Source organism: Anolis sagrei, chromosome 5, assembly GCF_037176765.1.
Source record: "Anolis sagrei isolate rAnoSag1 chromosome 5, rAnoSag1.mat, whole genome shotgun sequence".
Lineage (NCBI taxonomy): Eukaryota > Metazoa > Chordata > Lepidosauria > Squamata > Dactyloidae > Anolis > Anolis sagrei.
The window spans coordinates 179,632,842-179,653,173 of NC_090025.1; the positions used below are offsets into that span (position 1 = coordinate 179,632,842).

The following is a 20,332-nucleotide window of genomic DNA, read 5'->3' on the forward strand; positions in this document are numbered from 1 at the left end:
CTTCAGGAGTTTGGTTCCATCTGATGAGCGTAGAGGCTGTATGCCATGGTTTCTTGGTCCATAGATGACCTTTGTGGCTTTGAAGAATCCCTGAGCATTATGGGTATCTGCCAGGTGTTGGATTTCTTCGGCCTTCTTTGTCCACCAGATGTTCTTGAGTTCTCTTGTCCTTCTTTGGACCTCAGCTTTTGCACTAGCATAGATCTTTTTCTTAGCAGCACAGTTGATGTCTCTCTGCCATGCTTGGAAGGCTTTCCTTTTCTTGTCAATTAGCTGTTGGATCTCGATGTCATTTTCATCAAACCAGTCTTGATGTTTCTTGGCTTGGTATCCAATAGTTTCTTCGCAAGCTTGGATGATGGAGGTCTTCAGTTTGTTCCAATGTTCCTCAACATTTTCGGGGTGTTCTGTGGGTAGATGGTCCTTGAGTGCTGTTTGGAGATGGGCTCGCCTGGAGGGCTCCTGAAGGGCTTGGGTGTTCATTTTGCGCCTTGTCTTTCTTCCTTGGAGTCTGCGCTTGGGGGCGATCTTGATAGCCATCGAGGATCGAATTAGCCTGTGGTCAGTCCAGCAGTCGTCAGCACCTATCATGGCTCTTGTGAGGAGCACGTCACGGCGGTCTCTGGCGCGTGTGATTACATAGTCTAAGAGGTGCCAATGCTTTGACCGGGGGTGCTTCCATGATGTCTTGAACTTGTTTTTCTGGCGGAAGAGCGTGTTGGTGATGACAAGGTTGTGCTCCGCACATTTGGTGAGAAGCAGGATGCCATTTGAGTTGCTGTTTCCAACCCCGTCTTTTCCTATGGTGCCTGGCCACAGGTCGAAGTCTCGCCCGACTCTTGCATTGAAATCCCCCAGGAGAATGATTTTGTCCTCCTTAGGTATCCCCGATAGGACGGTGTCCAGCTGACAGTAGAATTTCTCCTTGATGTCTTCATCAGCGTCTAGTGTTGGTGCATAGGCACTTATGATGGTTGCCCGTTGGTTTTTGGCAAGATCAACTCGGAGGGTGGAGAGACGTTCGTTGATACCAGTGGGTGCTTCGGACAGATGTTTCATCAGATCATTTCTTATAGCGAAGCCAACTCCGTGCATTCTTTGGTCTTCTTTGGGCAGTCCCTTCCAGAAGAAGGTGTAGCCTCCTTTTTCTTCTTTCAGCTGTCCCTCTCCTGCTCTCCGGGTCTCCTGAAGGGCTGCTATGTCGATGTTGAAGCGTCCCAGCTCCCTTGCGATGATGGCAGTTCTGCGTTCGGGGCGTTCACTGCCACTGTTGTCCATCAGAGTCCGTACGTTCCACGTACCGAAGTTCATTTTTCTTTTTTGGCCGCAGGGTGGTGACCCCACTGGACGCGGCAGTCCAGTCAGGGATGAGTGAGGCAGACTATGTTTGGGGCACCTTTTCTAGCCCCCTCCCCATGTGGGGTGAGCAGAGTGGGTCCTCAATAGGGCTGCTCAGTCGTGGATACAGCTGCCGAACTACTCAACTGCCTCGGACCTTGAGGTAGAACGACTGAGTCCGTACCCACCGCCCATGTGCCAGTCTGTGACTAGGGGCTTCCAGATTTCACAGTCCTGCCCCCGTCGCCACTCGCTGATCGCCATGGGACTTTGGTTGGTTGGTTTTTATTTTCTGTGGAAGACGCCTGTGCGTGGGTTTTTTTAATGTGTGGAGGTCAGTGCACAACTGATCAACACACAGACTTCACAGAGTGAGGTTCCACTGGTGATGTAGTTTAACACAATGACCGTGGCTTCTCAGTCTGTTGCAGCCTTCTTCCGCCTTCGCAGCCGTTGTAACATGTGCCATGTTATCCTCCGCCTGCTCCGCCGTTGAGGTCTTTGGGTCTTCGGACTGTGCTTGGTCTGGGACCTCCCCCGCAGCCACTCCTGGGAGTGCACGACTCCAGTTGTTGTGCCTACAGGTTCATCGGAACACGCAAGCCCCCTCACCACGACAAGGTGACAGTCCATCGAGGGGGATAAGAAAACAGTATTACCAGCTAATTCAATTATCTGCTAATTCAATCAAACCAATAAATAAGCAACATAAGAAAACAGTATTACCAGCTAATTCAATTATCTGCTTGGGGTGGTGAACTCTCCCTCTTTGAGGTCTTTAAACAGATGCTGGATGCACATATTCCAGGAATGTTTTGTAGAGTAGTCATGCAGCCCCTTTCAAATCATCATCATCATCAACAACAACAATAATAATAATCTTTATTTATAACCCACCCTACCTCCCTGAAGGGACTCAGGGTGGTTTCCAAACAAAAAGTGGCAAACATTCAATGCCATAATGAAAACAAACAAGCCAAATCAAACCAATAAATAAGCAACAGCTATATAAACTTATAATGACTAACCAATAAGTAAGTTAATAAAAAGCATAACAATTTTTCATCAAACACATTGACTTTGTAATAAAATCTGACCACTAAAGTGCATTAAAGTATAAAACGGTTTACAGTCACCAACAGAGCCAAGGTGAGTTTCCAGCATCCAATGAGGTTGTATATTAGGATGTTCTATGCTTCCCTGATTCCAACTTTCAGTTGTGTCTTCTGTGGCTAGTAAATGTGTTGAGGATTGCAGGAGCCTGTGGCTTCACAAAAGACAGAAACTTCCTAAATCTCAAGTGAAATTACTTTGCTGCTGCTGGAATTAAATTTTTACTGTCCTTTGTCTCAGTCCCAATATGGCCAGACCAATTAAACAACAACAAAAACACCATCTGATATAAAATGTCATTATGGGCGATCACTCATGGCTAAATATGATTCTCTTCCAAGGATAGAGTTTTGGTGGTGGGTTCCTAAGTGACCGTAGAGATCTATTCTGGATCCACATGACCTGTTAAAACGTAGGCCTGTGGCAGCATCACTTTTCTTTTCTGCTGCATGATTTTTAATATCTTTTACTTAATAAAGAAGCTATTGCAGCTTCAGAAGGTTATGTCTGTGCAGAATACTTTCCCTAAACACTTTGGGACACAAAAACTACCGGCTAAGAATTGTGTTATATGTTTTATTCATAATGGGCAGAAATCTATTGATACTATTCATCTTAATTTGCAAGAATTAAATAGTTGTATGTTATGAAACTCTGTTCAAAACCAAGAAAAAACATCTACCAAATTACACTGCTCATCATCTGTTAAGAATGATGAACTATAAAGGAGCCTTACTTTATTCTGGAAGGAGCATAAACCCTTGTGCTGGCTGAACTGCTGACCTGAAGGCCGGTGGTTCAAATCCGCAAGATGGAGTGAGCTCCCATCTGTCAGCTCCAGCTTCCAATGGGACAAGAGAGAAGCCTCCCACAGGATGGTAAAACATCCAGGCGTCCCCTGGGCAACATCCTTGCCATTAGCCAGTTCTCTCACACCAGAAGTGGCTTGCAATTTCTCAAGTTGCTTCTGACACACACACAAAACTTTATTCTGGATTTTATCCCACATTACCTGCTTTCCACCGGGAACATTTTTTCCTTGGGGAATGATTTACAGTGTTCGGTATAGATATGCTATCATATGAGAAGTGCTACAACTTAGGCAATTGTCGGAAATGTTTGTGTAAGTTTGTTCTTTTGTTTATTTTAAGTTGTTTTGTAGGTGGTATCGATATACTATGCGGCAAACTGATTTTTCCTTTGTTTTCTTGATTTTGTATTCTCCCATGAATTCATGCTTTGTGATTTTGTTGTGAAGTTTGCATGCCTATAAAATGTGCTTTGGAGCATACCCAGTCCTTTATTATAATACATTTTGTATGAAGGGAAGCAAAACTCCACTACAACTGTTGTGATGTCTTTGGTGCTAGGCCCACAGTTTATAATCTCAAGAGTCCCTTAGATCTATTTCTGTATTTTGCTAAAACATGTCACTAATAAATCCTACAGTCTTCTGTCAGGAAATATAAATTGCTATTTATTTATTTATTTCGGGCTTTTATATCCCGTCCTCTCTCAACCTCCGCAGAGGGACTCAGAACGGCTATGATATCGTGATCCCAAGATACACTTTTAAGCTTATAAGATCAGTGTCTGGGTTTGTCATCTTTTATATACTGGGCTATTGTCTGCTCAGATATTACAAAGCACAACCAAGGAACCACATTCCCCCTGTCACTTGGTCATAATTGTACTGCTATAGTTAGCTATTGCTATAATTCCTAAAAGGGTAGAGTTTCAACAAAAAAAAAACTGAGAACATTAGCACTTGTATTTAAATCAGGACTTGGTGGGCATGCTCTCTGAAGTCAGAGCCTAGAGTTCTAGCAGGAAGAGGTTAGACTACTGTGGTAACTACTGTCTTCCAAGGGACAATGAAATTTTTTCTAGTTTTAGTCTGAACTTTCAATTGAATGTCCTTAACTAGATTATTTATTTATTTTTATTTCCTATATTTTACCCTGCCCTTCTCACCCCCGAGGGGGGACTCAGGGCGGCCTCACAAAAGCATCATAGGATGGCGGCACCATAAAAACAATCAATAACAGCTAGGTAGAATCATAGAATCAAAGAGTTGGAAGAGACCTCATGGGCCATCCATCCAGCCCTCTGCCAAGAAGCAGGTAGATCCATTATTACTCAGACTAAAACCTGGAGTAGATGTAAACCACACTGATGTGGAAACCACAAGCTCCCATTTATGTGGAAACCACTTCAACAACAAAAAAAATGTTTTATGTACCTTCAATTTGTTTCTTAAAGCAAACTTGCCATATGGTCTTCTCGGTGACATTTGTTCATAGGGGGAGGGTTGCCTTTACTTCCCTCTGAGGCTGAGAGAGGGTGACTTTCCTAAGATTATCCAACAGGTTTCCATGGCTGCCCAGGGTTGTAGTCCAGTGTGCAAACTATTATATCATACTGAATTTCCTCACAAGCCAGGAAGTCAGAACTCAAATTGTAACATTCAGGCAGTACTAATGCAGTGAGAACCTAGGGGGAGACCAGGCTCCATCTAATCTATCACACACAGTCTAAGATGGCTCACTACATATTTGACTCAGCTATTTTGGTAAAATTTCATAGATCATGACTGGATGACATGTTGCATTGCTACTCCCATCAATGTTAATCAGCATAGCCAACTGTAGTCCTTTAATATCTGGAGGTACACACCTTAACTACCCCTGCTTGAGATTTTGTCTGGCTTATCTCCCAACACCTTGTAGATGTTAATAATAGTTTAGCACAGCAAAAGAGAATGCATAGTATACTTGGTCTTCTTTGAAAAATGCAGAGGCCAGTTTAACAATGCCAACTTTTCTTACAATTATCTACTACAAAACAAAGTTTGGAGAAAATACAACAGATTTATTGTTGATGAATTAAATGTAGAAAAACAATGTGGTAATTACTTATGAAGGAAATCATAGGAGCTGAGCAGAATTTGATGTACTGGAGTTTGTGACTTTTCTGAGATATACTTGACTACATGCAAGTTAATTAGATCCTCCGTTAATTTGCTGTCAGAACCTCATCAGTCCTTTTCACATAAAGTTGTTGTCTGTTTTGATTTTCCTACAATAAGGAAAGCAATTGAATAGAACCTGTTATCCATTGTCACAACATCTAAAATTTACCACTCCTAATCCAGTAAATCCTAGACCAGTGGTTCTCAACATTCCTAATGCCGCGACCCCTTAGTATAGGTCCTCATGTTGTGGTGACCCCCAATCATAACGTTATTTTCGTTGCTACTTCATAACAGCAATTTTGCTACTGTTATTAATCATACTGTAAATATCTGATATGCAAGATGTATTTTCAGTCACTGGACCAAATTTGGCACAAATATCTGATACATCCAAATTTGAATACTGGTGGGGTTGGGGGTGATTTATTTTGTCATTTGGTAATGCTGGAGTTGCTGGGATTTATAGTTCACCTACAATCAAAGAGCATTCTGAACTCCACCAGTGATGGAACTGAACCAAACTTGGCACACAGAACTTTAAAGACCTACAGAAAATACTGGTTGGGTTTGATGAGAATTGGTCTTGAATTTTGGAGTTGTAGTTCACCTACATCCAGAGAGCATTATAAACTCAAACAATGATGGATCTGGACCAAACTTGGCACAAATAATCAATATGCCCAAATGTGAAGACTGGTGGAGTTTGGGGAAAATAGACCTTGACATTTGGGAGTTGTTGCTGCATTTTATAGTTCACCAACAATCAAAGAGCACTCTGAACTCCACCAATGATAGAATTGGGCCAAACTTCCCATACAGAACCCCCATGACCAACAGAAAATACTATGTTTTCTGATGGTCTTTGGCGACCCCTCTGACACCCCCTCGCGACCCCCACAGGGGTCCCGACCCCTAGGTTGAGAAACACTGTCCTAGACCATGTTTTTTCAGTGCTTCACTTTCTTTTTTAAAAAAGTACAGTACTACCTCTTCTTAGGCAGAATAGAAGTTGTTTTTGATACGTTGTCGCTTCACAATTGCACCGAAAGGCAACTCCTGTTGGAAAAAGAAGGTTCTGTGCTCAGACCTATGGACAAATATTGCCCTCAGTCAACTTTGAATCAGGGTCAGTATCTGTCCTCTTAGTTCATCTGAAAGCTCAATCCCCAAGTCCACTTTTGTAAGCAAAGCTACTGTAATGCAAGCATCTTTACCTTTCTGCAGATTACTAATACCTTCATAACCATACAGCAAAATTCACGTAGAAAGTTAATATAATTATTGATTCAGTGCTTACAGCTGGCTGGCTCATATGTATTTGTTAAAATATACATCCCAAGAATATAACACAGGGGTCCTCAAACTAAGGCCCGAGGGCCAGATACGGCCCTCCAAGGTCATTTACCTGACCCTTGCTCAGGGTCAACCTAAGTCTTGAAATGACTTGAAAGCACACAACAACAACAACAACAACAACAACAACAACCTTATCTCATCAGCAAAAAGCAGGCCCACACTTCCCATTGAATTACTAATAAGTTTATATCTGTTAAAATTGGTCTTCATTTTAATTATTGTATTGTTTTTAAGTGTGTTTTTTGCACTACAAATAAGATATGTGCAGTGTTCATAAGAATTCGTTCATTTTTTTCAAATTATAATCCGGCCCTCCAGCAGTTTGAAGGACTGTAACCTGGCCATCTGTTTAAAAAGTTTGAGGACCCCTGATATAACACATAAAGACAAAAATATACTTTGAAAAATGTGCTCATCTCGGATAAGGAATAGACTTATATATCTATGAAATGGTGTTGCCTGAGATTGCATTGCATACTTTTCTACTAGCATTTCTATCGTACATTATGTCAAGCTTGTTATATTACACCTGTTATATTACACCTGTGGAGCTGGAAGCCAAAGAGAAGTCCCTGTGGGCCCTAGAGCAGAGAATGAGCAGTTCTGGTTATCCTTCTTTCGGTTTAAGCCACATTGTGCCTTTTGAACCATGTAAGGTATGGTCACAAAAATCCCAGTGCTTCCACAGAGTAAATATTTAATACATTTTATCAATGTAAATACGTATTACAGCCTGTGAACCTTGTGAAGGCAGTTCATACATTTTACTTATTTATGGAGTCGGTTTCCGCCAACAGCAGGCAGCTACCGCTATTTTCTTTCTTTCTTTTAAGGTGAAGTGATATGCTTTTTAAATAAATATTGCAAACTGTTTAAGACCTTAAATTATTGATGGTACAAAAGGGTAAACTAAACAATTGTAAATAATACTTCCTAATGGCTCTGTGTTCTCAGTTTCTATCCATGTGTCCATCTTAGATAATCTTCACATTGACTGTATGATATTCATATGTGCAGTATTCACATTAACAGAAATTAAAATCTAATTCTTAGTTCCTTTATCCATAGCAGGAATGTTATTAGTTCAAATGCTGACATAAAGAAGAATTTTTTCCCCATTTTTCTGCTGCTTTTTCTGCTGTTTTTTTCATGCTTTGTATGTCTTAATAGATGTTTTTGATAGTTACACATAATCCAGAGAGGTTGGCCATGTTAATTTGCTGGTGGAAAAATAATAAGGAGCCTTCTTGTGGCATTATATTTCACAGACAAGCATATACTTGTTAAGATGCATCAAAACTGTCTAATCCAGTATGCTTTTCACACAGTGACTGTTTACATGTCTATGGGAAGCAAGATGTAAGGGCAACAGAACAAAAACTGGTATTCAGAGGCAGATTGTCTTTTTAAAAATATATATATAGGGTCTAAATACCCTAAAGGCATCAGATTCTTTCTGATCCTGGAAAGTAAGCAAGATTAACCCTGATAAATATAACAGGTGTAATACAATAAGCTTGACATAATATAAGACAGAAATGCTAGTAGAAAAGTATGCAATGCAATAAAGTATCTCCATTTCATAGGAATGGTTATATGGCTGATGATAATGTTTTAAAATTATTTTTAATTAATGATTTATCTATTGTTTTAAATTGTTATGTTTGTTGTATTTACTATATGTTGCGGCATCAAATTGTTGCAGAGTGTAAGCCGTCCTGAGCCCCCCTCCGGGAGTTGAGGACGGGATAGAAATGCCAGAAAGAAAGAAAGAAATAATACTTAGATTTGAGATCACCAATGAATACCAAGAGCCTTATTTCCAAAAAAGGAATTGGTTAAACCTCCTCCTGAGTATACTTTGCCTAAGAAAACTCTGAAATTCACAGGGCTGCTGTAAGTCAACAGGCAACTTGAAGATACATAAACACTCACGTAGTACATAACCATTTAAATCACTGATAGCCTTAGTCTCCATAAACGTGTCTCATTCTATTTTAAAACTGTCCATGTTGTTGGCCATCATTACATTTTCTGGAGGCAAATTCCATAGTTACCTAATGTGCTATATAAAGACACAATTTGTTTTATCTGTTTTCAATCTTCCATTATTCACTTCATTGCATGATCCCAAGTTCTTATATTATAAGAGAGGGAGAAAATATCCTTCTATTGACTTTCTCCATACCATCCTCCATCATGTTCTCTCCTTATTCACTTCTTTGAAAACTTTTTAAAATTACAATTTTTCCCATATATGAGAGATTTTCTGGTCCCTGGATCCTTTGGTTGTCCTTTTTATGTCCTTTCCCAGCATGGAATGTATCCTTTTCACAGACATTTTCATTGAACTTTCTGCCAGGATGGCATATCTTTTCTAATTAACCACCATGAGCTCAGATTCTACAGCCTATATAGTTGGGTTCTGCCAGTCCTTTATATGCTACACATTATACTTGCTTATATTGAACTACAATCACCATTTAAATGCCCCTTCTCTCAGAGCAATCTTTTTGGAGCTTGTCACTATCCCTTTTTATGGTAATCGCCCACGGTGGCGCAATAGGTTAAGCCCTTGTGCCAGCTGAACTGCTGAACTAAAGTTCAGCCATTTGAATCTGCAAGACAGGGTGAGCTCCCATCTGTCAGCTCCAGCTTCCTATGCGGGGACATCAGAAAAGCCTCTCACAGGATGGGAACACATCCAGGCATCCCCTGGACAATGTCTCTGCAGATAGCCAATTCTCTCACACCAGAAACGACTTGCAGTTTCTCAAGTCGCTTCTGACACAGTTTTTAAAAAAACGAAAGATTGATGTTATCAACGAATGCTATCAAGGAACTTTAAAAGATTTTTGAACCAGAATTAAGCTTTGCAGAATTCATATTATTTCTTCTTTCTAAGACTTCCCCTTCTTTATGCTTGATAATTTTATCTTGTCAACACTTTCCACTAAATTACCTGGAACAGATATTAAGCATGAAGTTATGCAGTAATGTAGAGAGAATGTTGTAAACTGTGTAGTCAGACAGCAATTAAATGCAAGAAGTACAGTCTGTGACAATCCAATTAAAGTTTATATTCAAAGCAGCACAGTACCTATTAACAATACCAGTTATTGGTAATTAATTATAGCTAGTGTTATTAAGAATATTAAAAGAATTATTTTCATATTTCAGCTAGAATAAAAGGGATGCATTTTGTGTTCATGAGATTATATTGCACTCACCATTTGTCAATATTTGCAATTTCTTGCCTCTTTTGCATTTTCCTCCCAACAGATTATACACATTTAGAGAATAGAAGCCTTACTTCTATAAAATGATATCACTCTATGTAAGGGTTGGCCCTAAATTAAAACATATATATCTTGCAATAGACTGCTTGGACACAAAAGATAGCATTTTTCTAATAATGCCACAGATATGGTGTATAATGACATTGACTGGAACGGCGATTTGATGGACAAGACTGTTTTATTGTTTTAATTATTGTTTTATTGCTCATGGATGTATTTTTTAATTTAATTTATGTCTAATTGCAGTGTATAATTGTAATTGTTTGTACTGGCATTGAATTTTTGCCATCATTTATGTGTAATCCGCTTTGAGTCCCCCTCGGGGTGAGAAAAGCGGTATATAAATACTGTAAATAAATGAATAAAGTATTTTCATCTCTCTTACAAAAATGATAAGACATACTTGCTGCACTGTAGTTCCTTACAGAGGCATATAATTAGAAGTATGCATATTTTAGAATTTGGCTAAATATGTAGATAATAATTGCTCACTGAACTCACTATATAATGTTAATTATTTAGGTGTGAAAACCGGTTGTGCTAATAGGCTAACAAAACACTCACATTCATGTATTATGGCATGTGTTGTGTCACAATTAGCTATTCCTAAAAGGGGTTTATTATCTTGGGGGAGGTTTTCTAATTAACCTCTCAGAAGTCCCCCATAAATCAGTTGTCTGTAGCTTACTATACTGCCATTTCTATTTACAAGCAAAGTTTTGGATATGAACAGCTATACATTTATTTGCATTTGGGAATAGGAAAGTGAGCTGCTATTGTCTGCCTTGTACTTCTCTAGTACATTTGAACACTAATGGAGTAGCTAGCTAATAAGGCACAGATATAATAATGCAAACTATATTCTTCCATGGTGTTTTGTTGTTTATTCGTTCAGTCGCTTCCGACTCTTCGTAACCTCATGGACCAGCCCACGCCAGAGCTCCCTGTTGGCCATGCCCACCCCCCACCCCCACCCCCCACCCCCCCGCTCCCTCAGAGTCAAGCCAGTCACTTCAAGGATACCATCCATCCACCTTGCCTTTGGTCGGCCCCTCTTCCTTTTTCCTTCCATTTTCCCCAACATCATTGGCTTCTCTAAGCTTTCCTGTCTTCTCATGATGTGGCCAAAATACTTCATCTTTGCCTCTAATATCCTTCCCTCCAATGAGCAGTCAGGCTTTATTTCTTATGGACTAGTTGGATCTTCTCTTGGTCCAAGGCACTCTCAGAATTTTCCTCCAGCACCACAGTTCAAAAGCATTTTTCTTCCTTTGCTCAGCCTTCCTTATGGTCCAGCTCTCACATCCATAGGTTACTACAGGGAATACCATGGCTTTGACTATGCGGATCTTTGTTTCCAGTGTGATGTCTCTACTCCTCACTATTTTATTGAGATTGGTCATTGCTCTCCTCCCAAGAAGTAAATGTCTTCTGATTTCTTGGCTGCAGTTTGTGTCTTCAGTAATCGTTGCACCTAGAAATACAAAGTCTGTCCCTCTATTTGCCAGTTTGCAATCAGTCTTGTTGCCATAATCTTGGTTTTTTTATGTTTAACTGCAACCCAGCTTTTGCACTTTCTTCTTTCACCATGGTTATAAGGCTCCTCAGCTCCTCCTCGCTTTCAGCCATCAAAGTGGTATCATCTGCATATCTAAGATTGTTAATGTTTCTTCCAGCAATTTTAACTCCAGCCTTGGATTCGTCAAGCCCCTCACATCACATGATGTGTTCTACACACAAGTTGAATAGGTTGGGTGAGAGTATACAACCCAGCTGTACATCTTTCCCAATCTTTAACCAGTCTGTTGTTTCATGGTCAGTTCTTACTGTTGCTACTTGGTCATTATACAGATTCCTCAGGAGACAGGCAAGGTGATTTGGTGTCCCCATACCACCAAGAACTTGCCACAATTTATTATGATCAGCACAGTCAAAGGCTTTAGAATAGTCAATAAAACAGAAATAGATGTTTTTTCTGAAACTCCCTGCCTTTTTCCATTATCCAACGGATATTAGCAATTTGGTCACTCATTCCTCTGGCTTTTCTAAACCCAGCTTGTACATGTCGCAACTCTCTCTCCGTGTATCCTCTGAACATGCTGAGTTAACTGGTCCAGCTTTCGTGGAGAGGTCTCAGATGTGCAGGTCCTTGAAATTAGCTGACAAGAGAGCCAGCAACAGGTAAAATCTTTGAACTTAGGATTTAAGGAGCTCAAAGCTGGTACCTTGTTGCTGGCTGCAAGGTCAGTTCTAGAATTTATGACCTTGGACTCTAACTATTTCAAGTTTCCTGAACCCTGGACTTACCTTGGACCTCAGCTCATATATTCTGATTCAACCTAGTACTCTGGACACTCCGGTAATTGGCTTATGACCCTGGAATGGACATTTGGTTTCTCTATTTGTATTATCCTGTTAATGTTTACACCTCTGTTGGGCTGTCAGCTTGACCTCTGCTATTGATTAATACTCTGTTAGTATTTGTGATTGAGGCTTCTAACAAGATCTTAAACAGATCCAACTGAGTATTTCTGGTTGAGTCTCTTTTCTACTATAACTGTAGAGAGAATGTTGTCTCTGTAAGAAGCTTGAGCCAATTATACTCTTCTGGGCTTTCTTGAAGGTGCTGACTGGATTGTTAATGCTCTCCCATGCCTAATTCTGTTTTCTATGAGACTGCATACACACATCATGAGTTAGAGCATGGTGGCTTGGTTGTGTCTTCTGGCCATATGAGCACTGAATAAATTACTTCCCATTAAAAAATCATCACAGCTTCTTTCTCATGAGAATCTTCTGTTGAATACTGAGAACTGGTGGTTAGGTGACTTAAAATTAGAGGATCACTCAAGAGGGAGGAGAGTCAATGGAAGGCTATCATCTAATGCAGGCATTCTCAAACTGCAGCCCTCCAGCTGTTTGGGCCTTCAACTCCCAGAATTCCTGACAATTGAACAAGCTCATTAGGGCTTCTGGGAGTTGGAGGCCTGAACAGCTGGAGGACTGCAGTTTGAGGATGCCTGATCTAATGGTTACTAACCATAATCTCGTATTTAAAATGGATTAGAGGCTCCAAAAATGTCAGTTGGAAAGTTTCCACCTATGAGAGAAGAAATGTAGAATTAAGTGACATGTAGACTTCAGTGTTCCAGAATGGCTTTGCAGGAATTATATTAATTGTTAATAATAGAATAAATCATGAATTGATTATATTTTTTCCATCTGCATCATGATTTAATAGAAAACAGTACAGAAGTTCAACCAGGCCAATGAATCTAAAAGACAATACACATTACTTGATTTGAGCAGAAATTTTGTGAGAAAAGAGGGTGCTGCTTAAGAATTTAGAAACTGTCTCCTTGAATCACATCAAGTACTTTTCCAATCCAGCTTCAATAGCAGCCAACTGTAGTCTACTGTGGGAAATCTGCAATCATAGAGTGCTGTTCCAAAGAACTGGTTTTCAGCACCATGTTGCTTTTCACCATGGAAGCTGCTTATCACCATTGTGATAAGTAACTACAATAGTCTTGTCCTCTGGAATTTTGTCTCATCCCCTGAAATGTTTATGACATCTAAGCACCTCCAGGAATTCTCAAGAAAGCACTTGTTTATCCATTAAATCTGTTTTCATTGTTGATTGTAAACTGTAAAAACTGTTCAGTAAACAATACAAAAACATGAGAGGGTAGATTGATCCAAAGGATCACCTGGTGCTATGTATGTAGAATCACAAGTCTGATACTGTTAATACTGAGTTTAACATCATAAAGTTGGTTTGTGCTTGTGAAAACATCAGTATCATTCCTTTGGAGAGCTCTTTTAAAACAGGCCAATTCTATAGAGATGCAGCATGTTTCAATTAATTTTTCACTTAACAGCAGGCCAAATGACCGTAATCAGTATGAAATGCCATATGGTAATATTTCAAGCAATAAAATGACTAAATTGATGCTTTCTTACTGCTCATAATACGTCATCAGTGTGCTTATAATATGAAATCCTGTTTTCAGGTGTTTATGGTCAAATAAAAAAGATGTTAAAAACGGGATGAGGTGGAGGAGAGAAGAAATGTATTACATAGAATGCAAGCAAATATCTTTATTTGTGATATAGTACAGACTACTTTGCTTACAATAGCAAGGAAAACAAACTTATTGTAATTACAAAGACACGATACACAGTTTAATTTTGGGTCACTGATTTTAAAAGTATCATACATGAAATGTTCTTTAGATAGTTTAAGAATTAAGAATTTCTTTTGGGTTTTTTCTATATTTGCATGGCAGCATCATGCCTACAAAAGTCATAAATTGGTAGGCATGGTGGTAAGATGACTTAATACCAGGCCATATGAAAACTCTGGAATCCAAACCATTCCAAGCCCAGGAACATTGGATATCACATTTGACAATCCTGGCCTTGACCTAACTTTCTGTCAGCACAGAAGCTGTGCCCTAAGCTGGGGAAGGAGAGGGGAGGGGAGAAAGAAGAAACCTCCAAAGGGCATCCAGACCAACCCCCTTCATCCAGGCAGGAAGACACAATTAAAAAAAACCTCCCAACAGAGAGCCTTCCAACTTCAGTTCAAAGGCCCTCCAGAGCAGGAGACTCCACTAGACTCCCGGTCTCTACTTTTCTAGGGTTCAAAGAGAATTTCAAAGGGCATCTTTATATTTTGTATGAAATTCTTATAAGGGATTGGTTTAATCCCTCCAGTTTACCAGTAAAATTGAAGTACCATGTCATGAAAAGTTACATGCCTAAAAAGCATTTCACCAACATGAAAGGTTTGGAAAGTTCTGTTCTACGGTATCATTCCCCCCAGGCTTCCCAGATTGGATTTGATATACATCTTAATTTCTTCTTCATAGGGACCTGTCACCAATATGACACCTACATTCCTTATGGGATCAGACTCCTCACAGATGTTGACACTTGGCTTAAAAGTTTTGTTGAAGGGCTTACTGGGTCTGAAAGGTGCAGGGATTCTTGAACCCTCACAATACTACAACAACTATGAGAAGGAGCCTTCATTACACCATCGTAATGCGCTACCTCTTAGGGTTCACTAGTCCCATGGTTCTCATACCCCTCAGATCCCTGGGTTTATGGCCTGCTCAGTGCTCAGAAACTCCTTCATACCAGAACTGTTCTTCATCCTCTCCTCGCTGATCTCAGTATCAACCATCTGCTTAGCTCTCACATTTTCCAGGGTCCAACTTGTTTCACATACTCACAGCAGCTTCAGATCCTGGTGCAGCACACACTACACTGTAAAATGTTGCTACCACTATTGGTCCTTCAGACTAGGTCCCTGCAGCAGATCCCCTGCCTAGCCCTTGGATTGAAACTACACAAATCACTAATGATGCTATCAAAGCATTGGTTTTTGTTCCTCAACACCCACAGCTTCTAAATTCTAAAGGGGCCTCTTCTAAATCAAGACTTTTCCAGGAACAAAAATCATCCATTTTGAATCAGAGAATCCCTGCTGCCCCTCTCCAAAGTTATTACTAACTTGGCAGATGTATTGCTAAGAGACTAGGAAATCCATCACCGTCGGAGGATATCCACTCCTATCTGGAGAAAATTCTTAGAACTGGAGATTCAAATAAAGCCTTCTCACACCTCAGATATGGTAAACCTAAATTTCTCCAAGTCCCAACCAGTGTCAAGGACAACAAAACAGTTTGTTTATCTTGTAGCTTTGAGACACTTGGGAATTCTTTTCCAAAGAGATGAGAAGCTGCATAGTCCCCCATACCCCCAGCTGTGTAATTTCCTGGGAAAACTGTACAGTAATCCAAAAGCTATGCAGATCTCCTTGAGAACTGGACAGCCTTCTCAAAATACTATGCAGCTTTCTGTGTAAAAAGGACTGCTTTCAGACAACCATGTACAATAATGATTATTAATTTAGTAAACAGCAATATTGCACAACAAAACCATGCACCTATTTTTTGTGAAACATTGTTGGAATTTGCATACTTTTTTGTTCTGCAGTGTTGCTTTTTCTATGTAAAATCAGTAACACCATGCAAAATCAGCAATATTATGAAAGATGCCACGTGGTTATAATTTGTGTAACATTGCTGATTTTTCTATTTAAAAACAGACCTGTATGTTTGAAATTGGGAAGAAAACTAAGCAAGTATAGGCATTATGTAGCAGAGAAAAGCAAGAATTAGCAAGTAAGACTGACATTTACTTTCACAGAGACTTGTACATTTCAGGATTATTTATTGAAATTTCAAATCTGTCCAGGGCATTTTTTATGGGTAGTGAAATTAATTGCCATGCAGTTTCCACTTTTATCCACAACCAGGCATGTAGCTGGGTGGGGGGGGGGGAGGGGCTTGAGGAGCTTCAGCCCCCCCCCCCCCCCCCCCAATTCTCAGGGTGGTCCGCGAGAAGGCCTTACGGGTACATTATTTAAACTGTTATGTTTATTTATATCATGATCTGATCACCATGCTCAATATATCCCATATGCATGGGGCTATTGGGATAATGATACAAAAGGGTAGGGTAGATCCTCAGCCCCCCCCCCTTGAATCAAACTCAGCCCCCCCCCCCCCCGAATCAAACTCAGCACCCCCGGAATCAAAATCCTGGCTACAGGCCTCTCCACAACTGAATGGTAACTGAATGCCTGCCTAATATCCCTTTGAGGATGCATCGATGTTGAAGAATTAAAGCAGTTTGACATTGCTTTATATGTTATGGAACAATGCTATCAAATCCTGAGATCTGTAGTTTTTTGAGACAACAGCACTCTTTGGCAGAGAAATCTGAAGACCTTGTGAAACTACAACTCCCAGAATGCTATGCCATTGAGCAAGAATGCATTCATTATACAGTATAGATTTACCCTGAGTCATTCTTTCAAACTCCACTATTACAATGAAAGTATACAGTAAAGCAAAACATATACAAAAATCCAGATGGGGTTTAATTAGTAATTCAGGTTTCTCAATTGAACTCATGTGAGTGTAATACTGAATTCACTTCAGCACCATTTAATAAACATGATATGCAACATGCTAATACTCTTCTACAATCAGGTTAACAAACGCCAGAGAAATACCAAGCGTTTGCATTAAATGATGTGGTGTTTTCATATATACACTTTGTCTTCAGTACTTAATTCCATATTGATTTATTGTTACAATGCTGTCTTTTTCATTGCAGGCCTCCAGGTGGTTTTAAATTCCATTATCAAGGCCATGGTCCCTTTGCTGCACATTGCCCTGCTGGTGCTGTTTGTCATAATTATCTATGCTATCATCGGACTGGAGCTTTTCATGGGCAAAATGCACAAGACCTGTTATGCAACGGGGATCATAACAGGTAATGGATATGCTACATAAACCTACATTTTGTCATACTGCTTAATAACAGTGCAAATTAATATGATGTGTTTGATTTAACAGTACCTTGTACGTGTCACAGTTCCAATGACATCTGTCCCACTTCTTCAGGTGACTGATTAAGACTAAGAGCTAGAAGTTCTAAAACGAGAAGAAAAAGAAAAGAGCTGGAGTTAAATGTTACAAGCACTGTTTATTTTTCCTTCTGCTCAAAGAGCACATAGCTGTAAGGGCAGAATGAGGAATTCATTCAGCCCTGTAAGTAAATAAACTATATGAGGTATAACTGAGAATGGAATTAAGAGAAATACTGTGTATTCTATTTCATTTTGATTCTAGCTGAAGAGCACATTGCTCTAATGCAAAACTGAAGACTAGTGCAGCCTTATGTTGAAAAAGTTACCTGAAGTGTCCACATGCAGTGCTCTTCTTCTCTTCCTTATAGTCTAGAAAAAACTAAAAGAAGTTTCAGCTTGGTTATCTCATAGTTCACCCTCTCCCATGTCAATCTGCCTCCCAGCTGAGATCAGTGAGAGGTTACTGGAAAAAGGGATTGTCTTTGGTACAGTCCAAATTATCAAACTTTCCACCTGAATGCTTTTGACTGTTGTATTTGTTTGTATGTTATATTAAGATTTTGTTTGTTTGTTTAAGAATTTGAAAGTTAGGATATCTGTTAAACAAATAAGTTAATATGCACAGTCCTTGGTAAAAGATTATTTATTTATTTATTTATTTATTTATTTATTTGCAGTATTTCTATTCTGCCCTTCTCACCCCGCAGGGGACTCAGGGCAGATTACAGTGTACACATATATGGCAAACATTCAATGCCAATTTGACATACAACATATACAGACATACACAGAGGCTATTTACCTTTTTCTGGCTGCCAGGGGAGATGTTGCTTTCATCGTCCATCTGCGACACTGATGAAGTACTTCTGCATTCCCCACATGCTTTTGCTGGAGTACTTTGCTAGAGTCTTTTTTATGGCCTCATAAATTAGTTAATTTAGCCTCCCCACACAAGGTGGTACCTAATTTTCCTACTTGACAGATGCAGCTGTCTTTCGGGTTGCAAAGTTTGACAACAGGCTACACAATTGGTTGGAAGCCCGCTCCAACCTGGGCTGGTTTCGAACTCATGACCTTTGCTGGCATATATTTCTTGGCAACAAAAAGCAGAGAGCTTATGGTAGAAACAGTGATTTTACTCAGTATCCTCTAGTAAAATACAATGAAATTGTCTGAGGAAGTTCTTCAAAAGAGGGTAAAGGAAAAAAAAGAAACAAAACTAAATTTAGACATCCAAAAGAAAATCAGAAGTCACAGATTTGGTGTTTTTATTCATCTAGAGATGGGACAGTAATTAGTTACTTGTTTCCTGGTAAAACACTTACAACACACTGATTCCGCGGGCTGTTTGCTTGTTTGGCCAGAAAACAATCTCTCTTGTGTTTAAAGCAGTAGGTTTCGTATTTCATTTGGTTTTCTTCCCAGCCTAGTTCAGACAAGACTATTGGAAAGGGCTATCATCCTTACAAGCATCATGCTGCAATATAACAAGGAGAGATGGTGCCCTGTGATCATGAGCACATTGTGTAAATTGAAAAGCCAAAGAACATGATTGAAAAGAAAATAAATTGCCTTAAAAATACTGGCTTACAATTCCTTCACAACAGCCTGTTTCTTCTTATTCATTTTATTTTCTTGTTTTGTTCACCATCTTGCAACAATTGTTTCTTTATTCATGGCCTTTTTTATGGCTGCCATAATATCTTTTCCAAGCTCTCATTCTTCAAAGTGTCAAGAAAAGAAGTAGCAGCAAAATGAAACTTAACATTCTGAATCAAGTCTACTACTCTGGCAGTGGCTATATATAGAATACAAGCTGCTTTAGTCTGCTCTAAAGCGTTGTTTAGATGCCTTTTGCAGCTTTATGAGAAAACTTGTAGATGAACATTGGAAGAAACATAGAGGATAGAGCAAGCAGAATGCCCCAGAAAAAGAACATTAAAGAACCTGTCTGGCATGAGTTAGATGACAACAGTTCAAACACACAATTCCCCACCACCACAGACATTATATGATTAGTTTTGATTGTTGTATTTAGTATTTCCAACAGCTTTCAGAACCAAAAACACTTTTAGGTCACTTTCAGCCATTACATTTTGACTTGAGAATAATTTGATATGTAAAACCTGGGCTTTTAAAAGCAAACATTTTAAGCTACTATTCCTTTAAATCTTTCCAGGATTATTTATGGTTGGTTATAATACACTATATGATAGTCATTAATAAAATGATCATTTATACAATATAAAACAACTGTGGAGCGCAGTGCTAAAAATAATCACAATGGAAAATATAAATGCCTCAGAAGGCATTTATATTTCTTTACTCATGAAGTAAGAGACATTTTGTAGATGCACTTGCCACCTCTTTGCAGGCCACATCGCTCACTTCATGCGCATGAAGAAAGTGTGGCTGTAACAAAATGATAGTTAAAGGTACAGAGTCCTGGCCCTAAGATGTGCCTGGCCTGAGAAATACCTACATGTGAACAACAGCATGAATGGAATGTTCTACGAGCACATTTCTGCTCTTAATGTGTGTTTTCGATTTTCTTGTGCATTGCTCTGATTCTATTAATCGGGGTGACCTCCAAAATCATATGGTTATGATATAGGGAGTTGTGATGCAAAGGAAGATTAAGCAAACTGAGGAAGAAAAAGTGACTTGCTTATTGGTCTAAATCAGTATATAAACCACCCTGAACTCCATGAAGTACTGGCAGGGCCATCAGGCCCATAGCCAGGATTTTGTTTCGGGGGGGGGGTGTGAATTTTTTTCAGGGGGGGTTTCGGGGGGTGAGTT

At 39.6% G+C, this 20,332-nt stretch overlaps 1 protein-coding gene across 15 annotated transcripts in view; it reads left to right on the plus strand.

The window, feature by feature from the left end:
• CACNA1C (calcium voltage-gated channel subunit alpha1 C) overlaps positions 1-20,332 on the plus strand; it is a 527,762-nt gene that overhangs the window by 352,803 nt on the left and 154,627 nt on the right. For all 15 annotated transcript variants that reach the window (XM_060776701.2, XM_067469287.1, XM_067469279.1 and 12 more), the window contains one exon: positions 17,275-17,433. In XM_060776701.2, coding sequence (XP_060632684.2) covers positions 17,275-17,433 — 159 coding nt within the window. The remainder of the gene's footprint in view (positions 1-17,274; positions 17,434-20,332) is intronic.